Source organism: Podarcis gaigeae (assembly GCF_964106915.1).
Source record: "Podarcis gaigeae genome assembly, chromosome: 4".
NCBI lineage: Eukaryota > Metazoa > Chordata > Lepidosauria > Squamata > Lacertidae > Podarcis > Podarcis gaigeae.
The window spans coordinates 107,223,444-107,245,938 of NC_139677.1; the positions used below are offsets into that span (position 1 = coordinate 107,223,444).

Consider the following 22,495-nt stretch of genomic DNA (forward strand, 5'->3'; position numbering starts at 1 on the left):
GGTGGTTAAGAAAGCCCAACAGAGACTCCATCTCCTCAGAGTCTTGCGAAAGAAAGGTGTCAATCAACATTTGATGATCTCCTTCTACCAGTCCACAATAGAAAGTGTCCTTTCCTACTGCATGACTGGTTTGACATCAACTGATGGGAAGTGCCTACAGAGGGTGGTGAATCCGCTGGATGAAATAGTGGAAGAGCGCTGCCTCAGGAGAGTGAGGAAAATCCTCAGGGATGATTCACACCCAGGCCGGCACTTTCTTGATCTCCTGCCCTCAGGCAGAAGATATAGAAGCAGGATTAGTCGCACCAACAGGGTAAAGAACAGCTTCTGTCCATAGGCTGTTAGGCTGCTGAATGGAAAGATGAAAACAACAGGGCAACTGAATTTCGGGTTTGGGGAATTAAGACTAGGAGAGCTGAGTGGGGGGGGGGGGGCTTGTGTAATCTCACTGTACAGTGGTACCTTGGGTTACATATGTTTCAGGTTACATACGCTTCAGGTTACACACTCCACTAACCCAGAAATAGTTTAAGAACTTTGCTTCAGGATAAGAACAGAAATTGGGCTCCAGCGCCACGGCAGCAGCAGGGGGCCCCATTAGCTAAAGTGGTGCTTCAGGTTAAGAACAGTTTCAGGTTAAGTACGGACCTCCGGAACGAATTAAGTACTTAACCCGAGGTATCACTGTATACAGGTTGTACAAGTGACAATCAAGTATTTCAATTTCTACATTCTTCCGTTGGGTTCTCCACACATCTTTAAAACAAAACAAAAAATTTGTGACTTTAAAACAAAACATTTTATTTTTATTTTTCTGAAAGGCCTTTTAGAGCAGCCCTCCCTGCTCTAGAACTCTAGGATCTTCTTCCAACTTGGCACTCCGGAGTTCAGCTGAGTTAGACCTGCAGATAGAGACCCATCGAAGGCAAGGCAGCCCCCCAGCCTGCGGCTGCGCCCCCCTGAGCCCCCCGATCGCCCCCTGGGAGGGAACCCCGCCCCCCGCGGCTCCGCTTCCCCTCCGCAGTCGCTCCGGAGTCCCGTGTAAACGGAGTCACTCCGCCTCCGCCGCTTCCCTTCGGGGCGCCTGGAGAGAGAGGGGGGGGAAACCCCCTCTTCCTCCCCCCCCCCCCCAACCCAAGAGGCGCCGGCCACGATGGCGCGGAGGTCTCTGCCCCGAGGCGCCCGCCTTCGCCCCGCTTCCCTCGCCGCGCAGCAGCATCTCCCCACCCGGCCGCCAGAGGCGCTCTAAGCGCCGCCGCCGCCGCCGCCGCCGCCCCTGTCGCGCTTAGGCATGCCGGGAAACGTAGTCTTCCTGCCCGGAGTCGGCCCGGCCGCTCTTCCGCCTCGCCTCCCCATTGGCCGAGCCGGCGTTCGAGACGCGCTGATTGGCTGCGGCGTCGCAGGCGCCCAAGTTTGAACCGGGGAGGCGGCGGAGCGGAGCTCGCGGGGAACCGGCGGAGGAGAAAGAGGCAGGTAGGGAGGGGGGAGCCCCCCATCTGAGCCCCCAAATATATCCCCAAAGTCGCGGGGGGGGGGGAGAAAGAAAATATCCCGCTCATAAAAAGCTTATTAAAAAACATCCCGGGGCCAATAATAATAATAATAATACCACCCTGTGGTTGCAGGATGGAGGGGAGGGGGCCTGACTCCTTATGGCCTGGGTGGAATTTGTTGTTTAGTGGTGTCTGACTCTTCGTGATCCCCTGGACCAGAGCACGCCAGGCCCTCCTGTCTTCCACTGCCTCCCTCATTCTGGTAGCTTCGAGAACAGTGTCCCACCATCTCGTCCTCTGCCGTCCCCTTCTCCTTGTGCCCTCCATCTTTCCCAGCATCAGGGTCTTTTCCAGGGAGTCTTCTCTTCTCAAGAGGTGGCCAAAGTACTGGAGCCTCAGCTTCAGGATCCGTCCTTCCAGTGAGCACTCAGGGCTGATTTCCTTCAGAATGGAGAGGTTTGATCTTCTTACAGTCCATGGGACTCTCCAGAGTCTCCTCCAGCACCAGAATTCAAAAGTATCAATTCTTCGGCGATCAGCCTTCTTGATGGTCCAGCTCTCACTTTCATCCATCACTACTGGGAAAACCAGAGCTTTAACTATACAGACCTGGATGGCATAGGGACTCTGAAATCCTCAGGTCCTCAGCCTCCGGCCCCCCACTCCAGCTGCCAAACCCAGCTGTTCAGCCCTGACAAAGGGACCAGGCTAGGGGGTGTCAGAGGGAATTTAATTTTATTATTACAGTCACAGACCAGTTCTGGCTCACTTACAATGTCAGAAAAATAATAAAACACAACAGGAATACATTGGGTTGCAATTGGGTATAACGGAGACAATTCGGATATAGTGGCAGTTTAAATCTTGATCATTAAAATATAGCCTAAAATTGTCATTTAAAACCTTAATCATTTTGGTAGTACAGCTTGTTCCCTGAGTTTTATGGCCGACGCACAGAGTTTGGCCACCCTTAGCGTGATCTCTAGATGAGACCGTGGAAGAGCAAATGAAGGGGTCAGGGATCCTTCCTGGCCAAGGGACACGTAAACATTGACATGTGTGAAGTGGGAGCCTGCAGGACGGACAGGGGCATGTCTGGATCTCACACGCCTTTTCTGGGATCCTGCTGTGTGAAATGTGCTATGAGAAATTGTGGGGAAAGGCCATGTGGCCTTTGTTCTGGGCTGCCTCTTCCTCCTGATCATCATCATTTTTAATTTGTATGCCGTCTTTCTATCTTAGGCGGTTTACAAGCTGAAGGAACAAAAAATGTACATCCTATAACAATCTAATGCAATACAAAAATGTGATAATAAAACAAAACTTTAAAATAAGCAACCTACTTCAAAAAAGTAACATTCAACCATTATTAGAATAGTATAAAATAATAGGTAAAGGGACCCCTGACCGTTAAGTCCAGTCGCAGACGACTCTGGGGTTGCGCACTCATCTCGCTCTATAAGCCAAGGGAGCTGGCGTTTGTCCGCAGACAGCTCCCAGGTCATGTGGCCAGCATGACTAAGCCGCTTCTGGCGATCCAGAACAGCACAGAGAAACGCCGTTTACCTTCCCGCCAGAGCGGTACCTAGTTATCTGCTTGCACTTTGACGTGCTTTTGAACTGCTAGGTTGGCAGGAATAAAATAATAGTATCAACATATAAAAGTTAAACAGAAATCAACTAGACAGTTACAATAAATAATTTCTAAGATATAATCAATAAAAAAACGGCAAACCACAGTACATAAAATGATACACTACATATTGAGAGCAGAGACTAGGGGGTGGAGGAAGGCAGGTGGAAGGAGGCCAGAACTCTTCCTGGTTTCCTTTGCCACAGCAATAAACAATCTGGGTTTCCTAGCCGCTGTTCGGCTTCCATTTGCCTGGCTGTCGTCTCTTGTTTGACCCCGACCCGTTCTGAACCCTCAGGGAGAGACCCTAGCGAAGTTGGGGGACAGTTTAAGTACCACACCCCCAAGATTTTTTCCTTATCAGTATTATCGTTGCTGCTGATTGCATGTCCATCTTCCCAGAGAAAGGATGGGGGATGTGATGAGGGCTTCTTTTGCACCCAGGTTGCTAGAGAAAGGGCTGCATTCGGAATCACTTAGTTGAAGGGGCCCCCAAAGGTCATCTAGTCCAAGCCCCCTTGCAATGCGGGAAGCAGAGCTAAATAATCCCTGGCAGGCGGCCTGCCCCCCCCTCCTGCTTTAAAACCTCCAATGAAGGAGAATCTGCCACTTTCAAGGGTAGCCCCTTCCCCAGCCATCACAGCAGCTTCCCTCTCTCTTTTTTTGATATTTTTTAAATTTTCAATTCAAAATTACAACAAAAATTACAAACATTGAATCCAAAACAAAACAGTACAAACAAGAAAAAAAACACCCAAGAGAAAAAAAGAACAAAAGAACAACACACATTACAAACAAAACCATATCATCATTCTAATGTAATCATTACATACATATACACATCTTGACTTCCTTCCTTTATTCTAAGACTTCGAAATTTTTACTCTTTCTAAGTTGTGTTTAATGTAGATTAACAGAGCAGTTTCCCTCTCTCTGTTCCCTCCAGTGATAAAAGGTAGGGAGCCTTACTCAAAAATATACACAAAAACAATACTGAATCCATAAAATGGGATTCTCCGAATCCTGTGACTCCCCCCACCCCCCGTTCCTTGACTTTTCTTTTCAACTGCAGCTCATTTCTACTCCAAATTATTTTTCTAACCTCAAATTTCCTGTACTATTTCTAAAATTACAAGTGTTCTTAAAATCCTGCCAATGTATTTAGCCCAGCTCTGCCCCTTCTGTGACAACATTTGGGTCTTTCCCCCTAGAACTCATCTCCTTGCCATGCCTCAGAAGAAGAAAAACTCGAGGGCCGGCAACAAGAACTCGGTCAGAAGCAAAAAGGTGGATGCGTTTCTCAAGGATTTTAACCGGGAAGGTAAACTGCTCTCTTACTTGCCGGACTCAGGGGCGCTTCTTCTGCTCTGAGCTACATGCCAAATGAAACTGTCGCTCTTGTGACGCCATTATACGCATCTCTGGGGCACTGGGGGCACTTCTGAACGCCTCGCCTCAAAAGGGATATTGTAGAGTTGGAAAAGGGCACCCAAAATGATGAAGGGGGAGGCAGCCACACACACACACACCCTGCGCTACAAAGAAAAGTTCCTGAATTGGGGACTTTTTAGTTTAGAGGAAGAGGTGATGTGATTGGAGGATGGATCGCGGCTAACAGATTGAGGTTGAATCCTGACAAGACAGAAGTACTGTTTTGGGGGGACAGGAGGCGGGCAGGTGTGGAGGACTCCCTGGTCCTGAATGGGACAACTATGCCCCTGAAGGACCAGATACACAGTCTGGGAGTCATTTTGGACTCACAGCTGTCCATGGAGGTGCAGGTCAAGTCTGTGTCCAGGGCAGCTGTTTACCAGCTCCATCTGGTATGCAGGATGAGACCCTCCCTGCCCGCAGATCGCCTCACCAGAGTGGTGCATGCTCTGGTTATCTTCTGCTTGGACTACTGCAATGCTCTCTACGTGGGGCTACCTTGGAAGGTGACCCAGAAATTGCAACTAATCCAGAATGTGGCAGCTAGACTGGTAACTGGGAGCGGTTTTCAAGACCAATCTTGAGAGACCTACATTGGCTCCCAGTATGTTTCCGAGCACAATTCAAAACGTTTGTGCTGACCTTTAAAGCCCTATACGGCCTCGGTCCAGTAGACCTGAAGGAGCATCTCCACCCCCATTGTTCTGCCCAGACACGGAGGTCCAGCTCCGAGGGCCTTCTGGCGGTTCCCTCCCTGCAAGAAGCCAAGTTACAGGGAACCAGGCAGAGGGCTTGCTCAGTAGTGGCGCCTGCCCTGTGGAACGCCCTCCCATCAGATGTCAAGGAAATAAACACCTCATGTTTAGAAGACATCTGAAGGCAGTCCTGTTTAGGGAATGTTTGATGGTTTTTTGCTTTATTATTATTAATAATATTCTGTGGGGAGCCGCCCAGAGCATAATAAATTGTTGTCGTTGCTGCTGCTGTTGTTAAAGTTTATAAAAATCCTGCATCATGGCATCCCATGGAGCTGCCATATTGGGAGATTCAGGTTAGAGAGTTAGACTGTGGAACTCCCTCCCACAGGAGGCAGTGCTGGCCATCAACTTAGATGGCTTTGAAAGAAATCCTTGGAGGAGGAGAGGGCTATGGAGGGCTCCTGGAAACCGTGGGGCAGTGTGGGGAGAAGGCTGCTCTCGTGCCCAGACCCTGCTTGCTGGTTTCCCATGAAGGGCAGCTGGCTGGCCACCGGGAGAGGAGGAGGCTGGACTTAGATTTGCAGGGCTCCCCTTACGGATCCGGAGGACCTCTCTTCCTCGTGCCTCTTCTCTGCTTCCTCCCTAGTCAAGTTGCGCATCGACCGAATCCGGATGGAAGAAGAGGTTCTCCTGAAGGAAATCGACAACATGTACGACATGGAAATCTTCCGCCATCCCGTGGCCCTGAGGGACATAAACTGGCTCAGCTTCTATGGTACTTTGCTCTGACATGTGCTAGGCATGTGAAGGGGGGTGGAGCTTGGTTGGGGGGGTGAATTTCCGGGGTCTTGTGGGGTGCAGGTGCTTCCAGAGGTCCTGAGCGCCCAAAGCTTTCGCAGAAGATCTGGTCTGCGCAAGAGCAAATTGAACAGGGAAGGAGGCCTTGGGGAGGCGGCGGCGGAGAAATATATTTCTAGCCCTCTTTGAATGTCTCTAAAGTTACCAAGAAAAAAATCCATTCAAAAGTAAGTATTCTGACAAGAATTACAAACTCAAGTAGAGATTACAAACTCTTAACAGAGAGCACAAACTCAAACTCATAAAGATATGTGTAGCACAATAATTCGTTAACAAAGATTTTCTCTTTTTCATTTGACAATAATGTTGATCCTTCTAGTTTATCAGCTTGCAGACTCAGTCTCAATCATAGAGCAGAAGTCTATTATGGATTAGAAGCCAGGACAGGGCCCTGTTTTCAGGGGCGTAGCGTGGGGGGTGCAAGGGGGACCGGCCGCACCTGGCGCAACATGTGGGGGTTAGGGTTAGGGGGCGCAAATCCACGGGTTAGGGGGCGCAAATTATTTGCCTTGCCCCGGGTGCTGACAACCCACGCTACGCCACTGCCTGTTTTGATGTATTCACCTTCATCAGCTAATTTTTAAAGGGTTGTGACAGTTTGAAGACTTTCAGATAAATATATCCCGTTATTTTCTACGTTTCTCAGGAATAACAACTACTGGCTTCTAATTGTCAGAATACATACTTTTGAATGGATTAGTTTTTGTTACTATTGACTATTGAATTGTGAGTAGGGACCACTCCCACTACTGAAACTTACATTGGCCTGAGTTCTTGGTGTGCTTTTTTCTTGGTATGTTTAATAACAAGAACTCCAACTTATTTAATCTAAAGTAAAGTTGGCACACTAATTTTGGCTCTCCCCCCCCCCCCCCCGCAAGGTGCACTGTTACATTGTCTCCCCCCGAGGCCAACCGAAGCCAGTGAAAAGCAACTTGCCCTGATTTATTTAGAAAAGTGTTTCTGTACATCACAACCTACATCCAGGCCTTCGGGGCTAGAAAGCATCATTTAAAATAAAGCAAATAAATGCAGACGATCGTTCAGGCGACTGATCAAAACACAGAACAGCTGCAAAGACTTGCTGGCTCAAAAAAGGAAGTCAGTAGTGAGGGGGCCTCTGCCGAATCTCTGCTGGGAGAATGTTCCTGTGCGGGAGAGGCAGTGTTTCATAGTGGTTAGTGCCTAGGACCTGGGAGAGAGCAGAGTTCAAATCCCCACCTGGGGCCTTTTGCTCAACTGAACCTGCTTTGGAGGGTCGTTGTGAGGATCAAACGCTGGAGCTCCTGGGATGAAAAGGCGGGTTATAAATGTGATGGGCAGCACAGGCCCTCGAAGCTATGGTTACCAGATTTTTTTCAATGAATCCAGGGACACTTTTTTGTTTTTGAAGCTGAGTAGTAGCAATAGAAGACTCCCTGGAAAAGACCCTGATGTTGGGAAAGATGGAGGGCACAAGGAGAAGGGGACGACAGAGGACGAGATGGTTGGATAGTGTCTTCGAAGCTACAAACATGAGTCTGACCAAACTGCGGGAGGCAGTGGAAGACAGAAGTGCCTGGCGTGCTCTGGTCCAGGGGGTCACAAAGAGTCGGACACGACTAAACGACTAAACAACAACAACAACAACAGTAGCAATAGGGAGTCAGTAGTGGGGATGGTGAGGCAAAAGACCCTGGGCCCAAGCACACATGCGTAATGTATAAAGGTGCAAAGCCCTTCTTTCACACCCTGTGAAACATAAATGTGCAGAGTTTATTAAAAAAATGGGCAACGGCTCCCCGCCAGCAACTCTCGAGCCTCTCCCAATCAGTCAAAACAAAAGGGGAAGAGGGCAGGAGATCTGTACCGCTGGACGTCCCCGGTTCCCCTTTGGCAGTGGCAGCAGCAGTCAGAAGCCCAGATGTGTTGCGCACATCATATGGGGACTTCTGGCAAGGGGAAATGGCGGGCGCCATGGCAGCGAGCAGCTCCTGAAGCCAGCCAGAGCCAACAGTGCTACCAGGCTGGCTCTGGGCTGCTGAGACAACCGCTGCCACACTTCCCAGAGACAGGTTTGCCTTCTGGGGACATTCCGGGGACGGAATTTGTCCAGGGACAGATTTGCAAATCCGGGGACTGCCCCCAGGAACCGGGGCCATCTGGTAACCCTGCTCTAAGCTCCCAGCGGAGGCCACTTTGCAACGCAGGCAAGGAGCAGCTCTTATCCGGATCCCTCCTGCGTGCCACTTTGCACTAAGAAATCCCATCCCCCTCTGGCTGGTTGCTCAGCTCCTTCCCTCGCGGAGGATTAAGCTTCAGCTGTTCTTTCTCCTTTGGTGGTTGCCGGTTGTGTTCTGATCACGGCGCTTGCTTTCTCTCTAGGTGTCGGAGGATGCGAGCAAGTCCTGGAGAAAGCCGTCTCGGTAGGTGCCCCCCCCCCCATCACCAAATTCCAGGTGGAACTTGCAATGTTTTCCCTCTGACAGCTTCCTCCACAAAACTATTAGAATTCCTGCTACATGATTGCAGTCATGGGATTGTTGTCTTTCACATGACGGTATATGTTTTGACTCCACAGAGTGGGAAGTGATGGAAACACGATGTTTGTGTTCCGTGAAGTCTGACTATTGTCCTTTGTTCTTTTTCTCTTTGCTGTCTGATGCTAGAGAGAGAGGGAGCCATGTTGCAGTGCTCCATGTGTGTTTATATGTAAATATAGTAGATTAGCCAAAATGCTGAGTTGCTGAGGTCTGTTGCGCAAACTCTGCGGATCCCTAAGTGTGCCAATGTCGATTGACATCAGTCGCTGTGATGTTCGGACTGAAGAAAGCTTTTGAAGCTCCCGAATGATCGACCAGGAGGGAGGGAACATGCCAGTTGGGCAGGTGACTCTGCCAGGGTCCTACTCGAGTGTAGGCTGAATTCCCTCCCTTCCTTCCAGTGTGTTACACAAGTCTTCTGTCTAATTTCTCAGGTGGACTTGGACATGCTGGAGATCACCAAACTGGCCTCTGAAGCTATTCAGACCCCTCTCAAAACAGCCAGGAAAGGTCAGTGAAGGGCTGCCTTGGGGGCTGGAGGGCCAGAGTGGTCTCCTCGTGAGTTTCCCTGTCCTTCGCACTGCTGGTGAATGGCAGCTCACGCTCCGTGTGCCTCTTGTGTTTTGAATGTCTCCCAGCCAAGAGAGCCCGCCAGGCTGCGGAGACCATCAGCGAGGAGTCGGGGCCGTCGTCTCCTCTGCCTGCAGGCAAGAGGTCCAGGCAGCAGAGCGAGGATCCTGCGGCCCCCCAGCCAGGAAGTGAGGCTCTTCCGCAGAAAGCAGGGAAGGTGAGGCTCAGGCAACGGGGGGGGGGCACCCTGACATACCTGTCGACACCCAGGAGACTTTGTTTCCTTGAAAACTCCACTCCATAGAACTGTGGGGTTGGAAAGTATCCCAAAAGCAGTGCCAGAAATACGATAATCTTAATTGTCATTGTCCCATACAGAACAACGAAATTGAAAAAAAAAAAAAATCTACATAAGACATTCAAAACCAATGATCCTACTATCCCATTTATCCCAACCTGGTTAGCACCCTAAAAACTCTGATAACCCATTTTTAAAATACAATATACTCCCACAGAGACTCCTTACAATGCGTTTAAAACCATAATCGCTTTTGGGTAGAAACTGTTTCTCAGGCAACTAGTCCTAGTCTTTATAACCCTGTACCTTCTTCCAGAAGGCAGAAGCTGAAAGAGATCGTTTCCGGGGTGTGCACTATCCTGCACTATCTCTGCAGCTTTCTTATGGCACCTGGAAGCGTAGAATTTGATCCAAGGTGGGAAGAGTGCACCCAATTATTCTCTCCGCAGTCTTTACAACCCTGGGCAGCATTGTTTTTTCCCTGGCCGTGCAGCTCCCAAACCACACACACAGACCATAAGTTAACACACTCTGCACAGTAGAATGGTAAAATGCCATCAACAGGTCCTTGGAGAGATTGTTTTTCCAGAGGATTCTCAGAAAATATATAAATCATGGTTCAGGTCATTGCCATTCCATGTCAGAACTTCTTCCGATGGAGAACCCTTCCAAATGCCGTGAGGATCTCCTTGGTCTTGATGCTGTAGATGATGGGGTTCAGCAGAGGAGGGACCAGGAGATAGATGTTGGCCATCAGGGAGTGAACCAGAGGTGGAGCATGCTTGCCAAACCGGTACACCAGAGACAGGCCGATCATTGGGGTGTAATAGATCAGGGGGTCAGAGTAGATGGGCCTCGGGGTCCCCTCCCAAGCCACAATGCCGCGGTCTCAGCTACATTGCTTGACTGGAACGTCCTCTCCCAACGATTCCCTCGTCCCGAGGAGAAGCCCAAACGGGGGAAATGGAGACGGCATTAACTAGGGGCTTAAGGCAGAGGTTTTTCAACTGGCTGCCAGCCTGGAGCCTAGAAATCTCCACGTGGTGGCAGCTGAACCTGCGCCAGGAGCACCTGAGGGATTTCAAACGCTGGTCCTCGCTGTTGCCGTTACTCTTGTTTCTATGCTGCTTTATATTTTGAAGAACAATTCTGGTCTTTTGAAATCTCCTCTCCTACAATACCTAATAAAAAGGCTTCTGGTTTTTTAACAAAGGTCACTATAAACATTTCTTTCATTTCATTATAAATCATTCCCCAGAAATTTTTAACCATCTTACATTTCCACCACACATGGTAAAACGTACCAGGGTGCATTTGATTTAAATCAAATTGATTTAAATCACTAGTCAGTAAGACTTCATTTAAATCATATATTTTTTTACAGAAAGACTCATTCTTGCTGGTATAATCTTCATATTTTTGGAATAATAAATTTTCAGAGTAGCTTTTACAGTTATATAAAAAAATTACTGGTGCAGTTATACTATTAGAATTACATAGACAGATACCGTATTTTTCGCTCTATAACACGCACATAGTTTTTAGAGGAGGAAAATCCATAGGCATGCCACCTGTAGGCATTCCCTCCATAACACGCACAGACATTTCCCCTTACTTTCTAGGAGGAAAAAAGTGAGTGTTATGGTGCAAAAAATACGGTAATTATGAAATGATTGTGAGGTTTAATAAGCTAACTGTTTATATTTGGACAACTTTTCTGCTGTACTTTATTGGAAGGAGAAAAGTAATCATTTCCTTAATAACAATTTAAACAATTTATTTAACTAAAACAAAAACATTATAACATATGTATCCATGTTTGTTAACTGATGTGATTAAAAATTTTTTTGAAAAAAACCCCACACACCTTACACTGAGTTTTAGCACACATGAAAAACTAAAAACAAATCCTTATTTCCTGAAGAATAGCCTTTGTACTATACTGTATCTTAAATAAATAAACTATCTTTAGATTTTTCCTCCAAAAGCATTTTATTTTCAAAATCCAATTTAAATTATAAAAAAGCTGATTTAAAAAAAAATATATTTTAAAAAACCCATTGATTTTTATCCACCCCAAAACATACCCATATATTTCTTTGTGTTTCCAACACTTACTAGATCCTGTTCTACACATTTTTGCTAGTTTAACCAGGGTTAGGTACCACCTGCACATCATTTTCATATAATTCTCAATTTGCGGCTTCTGCATTTCAGGCAAAGGCGTCGGCCCGAAAGCCCAGACCTCCGTCGGCCAGGTCTACTCGCTTCAGCAGAAGGTAAGGGCGGGGCTGGGCAGGTGCTTCCCTCCCAAGAGACCCTCCCTGTCCCGGCCGTGGGGTCGCTTTCAGGACCGCCAGCCTCGATGCGTCTGGAGAGGGACCTTGAAGGCCACCAGCCACGCTGGCTCCCCGGCTGGAGGCAGCGATTCTTCCGGGTGCCAGTGTCCGGGAATCGCGGGAGCAGAGAGTGTTTCTCTTGCGTACCTTCCAAGCACCCCAGGAATAATAATAATAATAATTTATTATTTATACCCCGCCCATCTGGCTGGGTTTCTCCACAGCCACTCTGGGCGGCTTCCAACAAAGCATTAAAATACAGTGGTCTGTTAAACATTAAAAGCTTCCCTAAACAGGGCTGCCTTCAGATGTCTTCTAAAAGTCTGGTAGTTGTTGTTCTCTTTGACATCTGATGGGAGGGCTTTCCACAGGGCGGGCACCACTACTGAGAAGGCCCTCTGCCTGGTTCCCTGTAATTTGGCTTATCACAGTGAGGGAACTCCCAGAAGGCCCTCGGCGCTGGACCTCAGTGTCCAGGCAGAACGATGGGGGTGGAGACGTTCCTTCAGGTATACTGGGCAGAGTCCATTTAGGGCTTTAAAGGTCAGCATCACCACCTTAAATTGTGCTCGGAAATGTACTGGGAGTCAATGTAGGTCTTTCAAGACCGGTGTTATATGGTCACTGCGGCCTCTCCCAGTCACCAGTCTAGCTGCCGCTTTCTGGATTAGTTGTACTTTCCAGGTCAACTTCAAAGGCAGCCCCATATGGAGCACATTGCAGTAGTCCAAGTGGGAGATAACTAGAGCATGCACCACTCTGGCGAGACAGTCTGTGGGCAGGGAGGGTCTTAGCCTGCGTACCAGATGGAGCTGGTACACAGCTGCTCTGGACACAGATTTGACCTGTGCCTCCATGGACAGCTGTGAGTCCAAAATGACTCCCAGGCTGCTCACCTAGTCCTTCAGGGGCACAGTTACCCCATTCAGGACCAGGGAGTCCTCCACACCTGCCCACCTCCTGTCCCCCCAAACAGTCCTGTCTTGTCAGGACAAGGGGACGTTCAGTTTCTTTGCGCGAGATCACGGCGGCCAGTTTGTATGCTGCGCTCTCCCCCGCAAAAAAGCGCCTTTTCAGGGCGATGATCTCACACAGCCCCCAGAAGACGCATGTCCTGGTTTAGGGTCTGAAAAAGTTGGGCGGTGTGCCCTTGCTGCGATGCAGCGATTGGGCTCCTCTTGGAATTTTGCATCCCCATGGCTCTCTTCTTCTTTTTTTTAACAGGGGAAGCAAAATGAAGTTTACCACCCCGGCTGGACAGACAATCCAACAGGGCCTGACTGTGGCACCCACTCCCAAGTTTGACCCCAGGTGAGCCCTCTCCCTGCCCACCTGGGAACTGAGTGTGCATTGGGAGGGGCCAGGCTTCGAGAGCTGCTGCAGTCGAGGCTCCAGCTGGGGGGCACACACAGATGCTCCTTGCTGCCCCTTTTTGGCTGCCTGGCATTTGTGGGCAAAACTCCTCTTCCAGGGTGATGGCTCTGGGCTGGGCCTTCTTGGCTTGTTTAACATTTATTTCAAGAAATTTACAGGGATGTTTTTAGCGGGTGCTGGAAGAGGTAGGGGGGAGACACCTGCCTGATCTCAAGAGGCAGGGAGTTCCAAAGGCTCCGTGCTGCCATACTAAACGATTGAGTTCTTGCGAATTCAGAGGGGTATCATGGGCCCATTCCACTGACTGAAGGGGTCGTGTGGACGCCTGTGGGGTAAGGCGATCTCACAGGTAAACTGCTCCCAAGCAGTTAAGGGTTTTCTATGCTAACGGAAAGGCCTTGAACTTGGCCCAATCTCAAATTGGTGCCGATCGCAGTCCCAGCCGAAGAAGAGTAGATGACCAAGGTGATGGACTAGGCCAAAATGGCAAAGATGACCGTGAAGATCAGACACTAAGATGATAAGAAATTTAGTCAAGAGTGGGGTGGGGGGGGGAATTATAGAATATTTTAAGGACCACTGCAGATACTTAAAAATGTTAGCAGGATTGCTATATGGCTTATAATGTAATATGATTTAAGGTGGAAAAGGTGATAAAATGGATTGGAAAAACGTAATTAGATGCAATAAAAATAGGGGGAAATTGGAAACCAGGCGGGGTGGGGAAGAGTCTGAGGGATTTAAGTACAGTCATACCTCGGCTTACAGACACTTCAGCTTGCATTTTTTCGGGTTGTGGACTGCCGAAATCGGAAGGACTGGAACGGGTTGCTTCTGGGTGTTGGTGGTCGCGCATGCACAGAAACGCCGAATCGCAACCCGCACGCCGCTGAGGATTGTGGACGCTGTGGCTTGCGAACGTGCACCCCGCACGGATCACGTTCGCAACCCGAGCATCCACTGTAATCCCAGAAGTGTAGAAACTGGAAATGATCTGAATGTATAAGAATATTCTTTTTAAAAATGGAAACAGAACATAAAAAAATAATGTGCTGATCTCTGTCTGCTGCCGAGGCCTTGCAAGAAACGAGGGAGAAAGAGGAGCGTAAACCTGTGACGGAAGCCCTCAGGGGCGCAAGGAGCTCTGAGAATAAAAAGTTCCATATAACACTGCCCCCCCTCCAAAAAATTCTTCCAACCAATCAGATGTTACCCCCCCCAAAAAAAAAAAATCCTTGCAGGCTGTGTGGGAGAGGCAAATGCAGGATTCCCTTTCTTTACGCATTCCTCACAACCCCACCAAGCGGAGACGAGAGAGGCTGCCCTTGTTGTGCCTGTCTTGGCAATGGGCGCGCCAGGGGAGCTTCTCACGCAGCCTTCCATGTATCCTCTGCAGCATCTTCAAGACGCCCGGCTTGCGGACCCCGGCGGCGCACGAGCGCGTCTTCAGCGTGTCCGCCAACGGCAGCCCCCTTGCCGACAGCAGCGACGTCATCATCACGCTTCCCTCCGGCCGAGGGGAGGTAAGACCCGGATCCACGCCCTGCAGCAGAGGAAGCCCAGGACCAGGGGAGACGGGAGTGTTGGGAGGGGGGCGGGCACAGGTGCCAGGCGCTCGTCGTGTTCCCTAGCGGGCGGCAACAGCTGCTTCAGCCGGCAAAGAGTACCGTCGATGGCCAGAGGGGCTCTGCTCTGACTCCGCGGTCGCAGGCAGTAAATGCTTCCGAATCCCAGTTCCTGGGAAACGGCAGGAGAGTTGCTCTTGCACTCGGATCCCATAACGGGCATCTGACTGGCCTCTGTGGGAAGGGGGTTCTGGGCTGGATTAGCCCCCTGCAGTGTCATCTTCTGATGTCCTGGAACCTCCAGCGCCAGAGGCAGTCTACCTGGCTTCCTAGGGGGATTTGGCCGCTGTGGGAACAGGGACACTGGGCACGATGGGCTTGATCCAGCAGCCAGGAGGCTCTTCTTAGAATCATAGAGTTGGAAGAGACCACAAGGGCCATCGAGTCCAACCCCCTGCCAAGCAGGAAACACCATCAGAGCATTCCTGACATATGGTTGTCAAGCCTCTGCTTAAAGACCTCCAAAGAAGGAGACTCCACCACACTCCTTGGCAGCAAATTCCACTGTCAAACAGCTCTTACTGTCAGGAAGTTCTTCCTAATGTTTAGGTGGAATCTTCTTTCTTGTAGTTTGGATCCATTGCTCCGTGTCCGCTTCTCTGGAGCAGCAGAAACCAACCTTTCTCCCTCCTCTATGTGACATCCTTTTATATAGTTGAACATGGCTATCATATCACCCCTTAACCTCCTTTTCTCCAGGCTAAACATGCCCAGCTCCCTTAGCCGTTCCTCATAAGGCATCGTTTCCAGGCCTTTGACCATTTTGGTTGCCCTCCTCTGGACACGTTCCAGTTTGTCCGTGTCCTTCTTGAACTGTGGTGCCCAGAACTGGACACAGTACTCCAGGTGAGGTCTGACCAGAGCAGAATACAGTGGTATAGGTTCATGCGCTTTGGGACGTGCCCACCTCGTTCTTTCGGATCGGCAGAAGAGGCTGGATGCTTCCCGCTCGCTTGGAGCCGTTCATTTCTCACCTGCCAGACTTCCTTCCAAAGCCTTTCCCCTCGAATCCCAAGTGGCCACATGGAGTAACTCTCTTCTCCTCTCGCCCTGCCCAGAGCGTCTGCATCCGAGCCAGCGAACTCTCCACCACGGACCTGCAGCGCTTGGACTCGGAGGTGCTGGGGAGGGTGAAGAAACTCTCGGTAAGTCTCTGCCGGTGGCGGGTGGGCCCCCTCGCTGCTCCTGCCTGGAAGCCCCCCACCCCCTCTCCCAGGATCCTTCCTCCCTTCTCTGTAATAATAATAAAAGTAATAATAATTTATTATTTATACCCCACCCATCTGGCTGGGTTTCCCCAGCTTCTCTGGGCAGCTTCCACAAAGACCAAAAATACACTAAGATGTCACACATTAAAAGCTTCCCTGAACAGGACTGCCTTAAGATATCTTCCGAATGTCAGGTAGTTGTTTATCTCTTTGACATCTGATGGGAGAGCATTCAACGGGGCAGGCGCCACCACCGAGAAGGCCCTCTGCCTGGTTCCCTGTAACTTAGTTTCTTGCAGTGAGGGAACCGCCAGAAGGCCCTCGGCACTGGACCTCTGTGTCTGGGCAGAACAATGGGGGAGGAGGCGCTCCTTCAGATATACTGGACCGAGGCTGTTTAGGGCTTTCAAGGTCAGCACCAACACTTTTGAATTGTTCTCGGAAACGCACTGGGAGCCAATGTAGGTCTTTCAGGACCAGTGTTATGTGGTCTCGGCGGCCGCTCCCAGACACCAGTCTAACTGCTGCATTCTGGACTAGTTGTAGTTTCCAGGTCACCTTCAAAGGTAGCCCCACGTAGAGCGCATGGCAGTAGTCCAAGCGGGAGATAACCAGAGCATGCACCACTCCGGTGAGGCAGTCCGCAGGCAGGGAGGGTCTCAGCCTGCGTACCAGGTGGAGCTCTGGAGTGGGAACGGTCTCCTCTTGAGCTGGAAGAGCGCAAGGGTTGGCGGAAGGGGTGGGATCCTGCCCTCGGCTTCCTCCCAGCCCATTCCTTTGCAGATTCTGCCCTGGAAGCGTTGCCTTCCTTCCCAAAGGGAGGGTGGGATTTAGGACGGGGGAGAGAAAGGACTTATTCATGCAGCTCAGAGTTTAACTGTTAAGCAGTTGGTCCCTTGCCTTCCTCGCCCTGATCTGGTCACTGTGATCCATGTGACGGTCACCTCCAGGCTTGATCATAGTAACTCACTCTACGCGCGGCTGCCCTTGAAGCTGTCCCAGAAACTCCAGATTCCGGGGTGCAGAATGCTGTAGCGAGGCTCCTCACGGGGTCTCTGCCATGGGAGCATATTCACCCAGTGCTTTTCCAGTTGCACTGCCTCCCGGAGTACAGGGTCACGTTTAAAGTGCTGGTTTTAACCTTTCAAGCCCTTCACGGCCGAGGACCCATGTACCTATGGGACCTCTCTCGGTATGCCCTGCGGAGGACCTTACGGTCTACAAATGACAACACCTTGGAGGTCCTGAGCCACATGTTAATTTCTCATGAATAGCTACTGTATTTTTTGCTCTATAAGACTCACTTTTTCCCTCCTGAAAAGTAAGGGGAAATGTGTGTGCGTCTTACGGAGCGAATGCAGGCTGCGCAGCTATCCCAGAAGCCAGAACAGCAAGAGGGATTGCTGCTTTCATTGCGCAGCAATCCCTCTTGCTGTTCTGGCTTCTGAGATTCAGATTTTTTTTTTCTTGTTTTCCTCCTCCAAAAACTAGGTGCGTCTTATGGAGCGAAAAATATGGTATATCTCCCCCCCTCTTCGTACCATTCTTCCATTTTATATTCACCTTGCCCCTTCCACTTCCTAGTTATAATATCTCGTGCAGCTGTTGATGATTTTGTGAGCATGTCCTTCATAGCCTGCAAACCTTCCACCCCGTCGTAAATTGATAATAATAGTACCTCTGGTCCCTTTGCCCCCCAAAACTGTACATATTTACACCCCCACCACATGGGAACATGAGTCCTGGGAGAGTTGCTCTTACTCTTAGCTCCAGCTTGCAGCTTTGCCATGATGGGCCACTGTGAGGGCGGCATGTTGGGCTGCATGGGCTATGGGCCTGATCCACCAAGCTCCTCTTCTGGTGCCCTTATGGAGCCTCCAGGTCCAGGGGCGGTCTATCTGGGTCCCTAGGTTGACAAGGACATTTGGCCACTGTGAGGACAGGATGCTGGACTCGATGGGTCGCTGGCCTCCCAGTGGGCATGGAGCCGTCCCCTTTTGCGGGAGGAGGCTGGGCTAGATGACCCCTGGGGGTCCTTTCCAACAACTCCGTGGTTCCTGCCTGGGGGGGGGGTGGAAGAGGGACCTTCGGCCGCTTAACTTCCCTCTTCTCCTTCCAGACTCACCTTGCGCAGCTCTGCAGCAGCGTGCAGAAGAAGTAGCAACTGGGAAGCTGGAGCTCAGGGCTTGCTGGCAACGCCGCTCTAAAAGACACCGAGAATTTGAGTCTTCTGCCGCTTCCTATTTAATAAGGGGGGGGTTCAAATCCAGCCCAAAGTCCCCATTTCAGCCAAAGTTTTATCAGCATTTAAAGTCTCCCCCCCCCCAAGGGAAGCCCCCTCGTCTCTCTTTCTGCTCTTGCAAGATGCAGGTCGGTTTTCTGCGTCCTCGTCTATTGACTGGATGGGCAGAGGGGGGTGCAGGGCTGCTTCCTCCTCCTGGCTGCTTGCTCCTGGCTGCTCGCATGGGGGGGCGCCTCTCTGGGGCCTCTCTTTCCTAAGGATGGGGGTCAAAGTCCTTCTTGCCGCCCCCACCAGGGCTCCTCTGAGTCTCTGGTTTCTGGTGCCTCTTCCAAAGGCAGCCTGGCCAGAGTCCTTAATCTTCTGCTGCTGCCGGTCCTTTGTTTTCCGTTTTGGGGAGAGGGGGTCGCCAGGCAGAGGCCGTCCTCATTTCCCTGGGAGTGGGGGGAGGGTGCTGGACAGGGGCCTCCCAGGATAAAGAACAGGATTCTCATTCTGTTTTTCTACACGGTTATATTGTTTGCAACTCAAGGAAGAGCACGTTTTGGAACGTTTCTGTCCTTTTGCAGGCTCCTCCTGAATCCCTCTGAACCCAGCCCCCCCCCCCCCCTTTTGCCTTTCTGTTTTGGTGTATATTTGATTTGTATGGGGGGGTTTTCACCAGGTCTTAGCTACTATGTTAATTTAAATGCCATGTCTGGTGTTTATTGGCTGAATAAAGTTGTCCCGATTTTGTTCATATTGTCCAGGTTGTTTTTATTGAGCGAGCCCCAACTCGCTAGGTCTGGGGTGGGACCCCCCCCCCCCAGAGGGCAGGAGGATCATCTAGGGGGCTCTGGAGGCAGCAGTGGTAACCAGGCTTTGGAAAATAATAATAAATTTTATTTGTATCTCACCCTCGCCGGCCAAGGCCGTCCTCAGAGCAGCTAACATCATAAAACATTAAAATACAGTGGTCTGTTAAACATTAAAAGCTTCCCTAAAGAAGGCTGCCTTCAGATGTCTTCTAAATGTCAGGTAGTGGTTGTTCTCTTTGACATCTGTTGGGAGGGCGTTCCTCAGGGCGGGTGCCACTACACAGAAGGTCCTCTGTCTGGTGTCCTGTAGCCTCACTTCTCACAATTAGGCCCTCGGCGCTGGATCTCAGTGTCCAGGATGAACGATGGGGGAGGAGACGCTCCTTCAGGTCTACTGGACCTTTGAGGCCGTTTAGGGCTTTAAAGGTCAGCACCAACACTTTGAATTGTGCTCGGAAACGTACTGGGAGCCAATGTAGGTCTTTCAAGACCGGTGTTATATGGTCTCGGCGGCCGCCCCCAGTCACCAGTCTAGCTGCGGCATTCTGGATTAATTGCAGTTTCCGGGTGACCTTCAAAGGTAGCCCCACATAGGGCGCGTTGCTGTAGTCCAAGCGGGAGATAACCAGAGCATGCACCACTCTGGTAAGACAGTCCGCGGGCAGATAGGGGCTCAGCCTACGTACCAGATGGAGCTGGGAGACAGCTGCCCTGGACACAGAATTGACCATGACGAAACCCCTCTCACAGTCGGAGCCTGGCCCCTGAGCCCTTGCGGCAGAGCATCCCAAGGACCCTCCTGCGTATCTCCTTGGTCTTGACGCTGTAGATGACGGGGTTGAGGACTGGAGGGAGGAGGAAGTGCAGGTAGGACAGCAGCAGGTAGACCTGGGGAGACGCCTTCCTCTTCTTCCCAAACCTGTGGATCATTGAGAGGCTCAGGAGCGGTGTGTAGAAGAGGAGGACGGCGCAGAGGTGGGAGACGCAGGTGTTGAGGGCCTTCAGGCGCTCCCTCCAGGTGGCGATGCTCAGCACGGTCCTCAGGATCAGGCCGTAGGAGAGCAGGATGAGGACGGAGTCCAGGCCCAGCGTGGAGAGGAGGACAAAGAGGCCGTAAGCGCTGTTGGGGCGAGTGTCCGAACACGCCACCTTGAGGACGTCCGGGTGGACGCAGTAGGAGTGCGAGAGCGCCTTGACCCCACAGTACATGAGCCTGCGCAGCATGAAGGGCAGAGGCAGGTGCAGGATCACGGCCCGGAGGACAATGGCCAGGCCCATCTTGGCGATGGCGGAGCCGGTCAGGACGGAGGCGTATCTCAGAGGGTTCCAGATGGCCACAAAGCGGTCAAAGGCCATGGCCAGCAGGATGGCGGACTCCGTGACCGAGAAGGTGTGGATGAAGAAGAGCTGAGCAAAGCAGGCCTCGGCCCTCACCACCCCGGAGCGCAGGAGGAAGACGCTGAGCATGGAGGGCAGCGTGGAGGCCGAGAGCGCCAGGTCAGCCAGCGCCAGCATGGCCAGGAAGAGGTACATGGGGGCACAGAGACCCTGCCCTGCGCGGATGGCGGCCAGAATGGTGGAGTTGCCCACGAAGGAGACGAGGTACATGGCGCCCAGTGGGAGCATCAGCCAGCTGTGCGCAGAGCCCAGTCCTGGGATGTCCCTCAGGATGAAGATCTGCTGAGTCTCCTCGCCCTCCGTCCAGTTGGAGAGTGACATGGGACCTCTCGTGTCTCACCTGGGGATTCAGAGCACAGGGGAAACATGGCAAAGCTAGAGAGGAAATCCTGCAGGATCAGGCCAGGGGTGCATCTAGACCTAGAATCATGGAAGTGGACAACTGGAGGGGAACTCAGGGGCCCTCTAGTCCAGCCCCCTGCGAGGCAGGAAGCACAGCTTAAGCATCCCTGACAGATAGCAGTATTAATAATAATAATAATAATAATAATAATAATAATAATAATAAAAAAATTTATTTATACCCGCCCTCCCCAGCCAGAGCCGGGCTCAGGGTGGCCAACACCAATAAAATCACAGTAAAAACAACAGGGGGAAAAAGAAAAAGAAAAACCAATTTAAAATACAGGTTAAAATGCAATTTAAAAATGCAGCCTCATTTTAAAAGTGGCCGATAAATCAAGACCATAAGGGGAGGGAAACATAAGGGTCAGACTGAGTCCAAACCAAAAGCCAGGCGGAACAGCTCTGTCTTGCAGGCCCTGCAGAAAGTTGTCGAGTCCCGCAGGGCCCTGGTCTCTTGTGACAGAGCGTTCCACCAAGTCGGGGCCAGTACTGAAAAGGCCCTGGCTCTGGTTGAAGCCAATCTAACCACCTTGTGGCTTGGGACCTCCAAAGTGTTGTTATTTGTGGACCTCAAGGTCCTCAAGGTCCTCCGCGGGGGATACCAGGAGAGGCGGTCCCGTAGGTACGAGGGTCCTAGGCCGCATAGGGCTTTAAAGGTCTAAACCAGCACCTTAAATCTGACCCTGTACTTCACCGGGAGCCCGTGCAGCTGGTAGAGCACTAGGTGAATGTGCGGGGCAAGGACCACCGTGCATTCCACTGTCAACACTGTTAGAAAGTTTTGTTTTTCCCCCAAATGTTTAGTCAAAATCTCCATTCTTGTAACTGGATGCCAAAGGTTCGAGTCCTGCCCTCCAGAGCGGGAGAAAAGAAGCTTGTCCCCTTCTGACAGCCCTTGAGATATTTGAAGGTGGCGATCTTATCACCTTTTCCCAAGCATCCTGTTCTCCCAGGGGCCAGCTAGATGCCCATCATGGGAAACGCGCAAGCAGGATTTGAGCACAAGAGCAGCTCTTCCCTCCTGCGGTTTCCAGCAGCTGGGATCCAGAAGCATCTCTGCCTCCAGCTGTGCAGGCAGAGCAGAGCCATCCTGGCCAGGAGCCATTGATAGCCCTCTCTTCTCCCTTGAATTTCTCCAATACCCTTTTAAAAACCATCCAATTCGGTGGCCATCATCACCTCTGCGCTACATGAAGAACGACTTCCTTCTATCTATCTCTCTTCTGAATCTTCCAATGTTCGGCTTCCCTGGACGTCCACAAGTTCCATCATTATCAGAACAAGAAATGCAGAGACGGGATAAATGAGCTACTGACTTAACTCAGCAGGTTAATTAGGAAAGGAATTGGGGGTGGGATGGGGGACTGGCGCTATCACAACGCTATTTTGCAGAGCTATGGTGCAATCCCATTTGGGCTGCTTTGTACAGTTCTGGTCCCCTCCCCTCCAAAAGGAGTTGGAAAAGATGCTGTGCCCCTTGGTCTCCCACAATGCCCCTCTTCCCTCCGGCTAGCTTGGGTAACCTGGGGAGAAAACAGCACAGACCTGGTGAAGAGAGCACAGCAGAGGTTATATTTTCTGAGACTCCTCCGGAAAAACAATCTCTC

At 50.8% G+C, this 22,495-nt stretch overlaps 2 protein-coding genes across 3 annotated transcripts; one reads left to right on the top strand and one right to left on the bottom strand.

The window, feature by feature from the left end:
* The first annotated feature begins 1,365 nt into the window (after positions 1 to 1,365).
* On the top strand, positions 1,366 to 19,032 carry CDCA8 (cell division cycle associated 8). 2 transcript variants are annotated; one of them, XM_083737335.1, is made up of 11 exons: positions 1,366 to 1,473; positions 4,338 to 4,447; positions 5,902 to 6,030; positions 8,478 to 8,518; positions 9,070 to 9,145; positions 9,274 to 9,422; positions 11,721 to 11,782; positions 13,067 to 13,153; positions 14,613 to 14,739; positions 15,900 to 15,986; positions 18,169 to 19,032. In XM_083737335.1, the coding sequence occupies exons 2-11, from the start codon at positions 4,354 to 4,356 to the stop codon at positions 18,208 to 18,210; spliced, it is 894 nt and encodes a 297-aa protein (XP_083593461.1). In that variant the 5' UTR covers positions 1,366 to 1,473; positions 4,338 to 4,353; the 3' UTR covers positions 18,211 to 19,032. The 2 variants fall into 2 exon arrangements, with proteins under 2 accessions (XP_083593461.1, XP_083593462.1); XM_083737336.1 differs by having other exon boundaries at positions 1,406 to 1,469.
* A 797-nt stretch (positions 19,033 to 19,829) lies between these two features.
* On the bottom strand, positions 19,830 to 20,804 carry LOC310842800 (olfactory receptor 51G2-like; the record flags this gene model as incomplete). The annotated part of the gene is made up of 1 exon (XM_083734939.1): positions 19,830 to 20,804. One exon carries the CDS (start codon positions 20,802 to 20,804, stop codon positions 19,830 to 19,832), a length of 975 nt encoding a protein of 324 aa, XP_083591065.1.
* Between the last annotated feature and the right edge of the window lie 1,691 nt (positions 20,805 to 22,495).

Bases quoted from the DNA above. Each gene is read 5' to 3' on its own strand.
- CDCA8 (XM_083737335.1), top strand. From the start codon at position 4,354: ATGCCTCAGAAGAAGAAAAACTCGAGGGCCGGCAACAAGAACTCGGTC. The intron at 8,519-9,069 runs GTAGGTGCCCCC...CTAATTTCTCAG, and splicing joins TCCTGGAGAAAGCCGTCTCG to GTGGACTTGGACATGCTGGA. The intron at 14,740-15,899 runs GTAAGACCCGGA...CGCCCTGCCCAG, and splicing joins TTCCCTCCGGCCGAGGGGAG to AGCGTCTGCATCCGAGCCAG.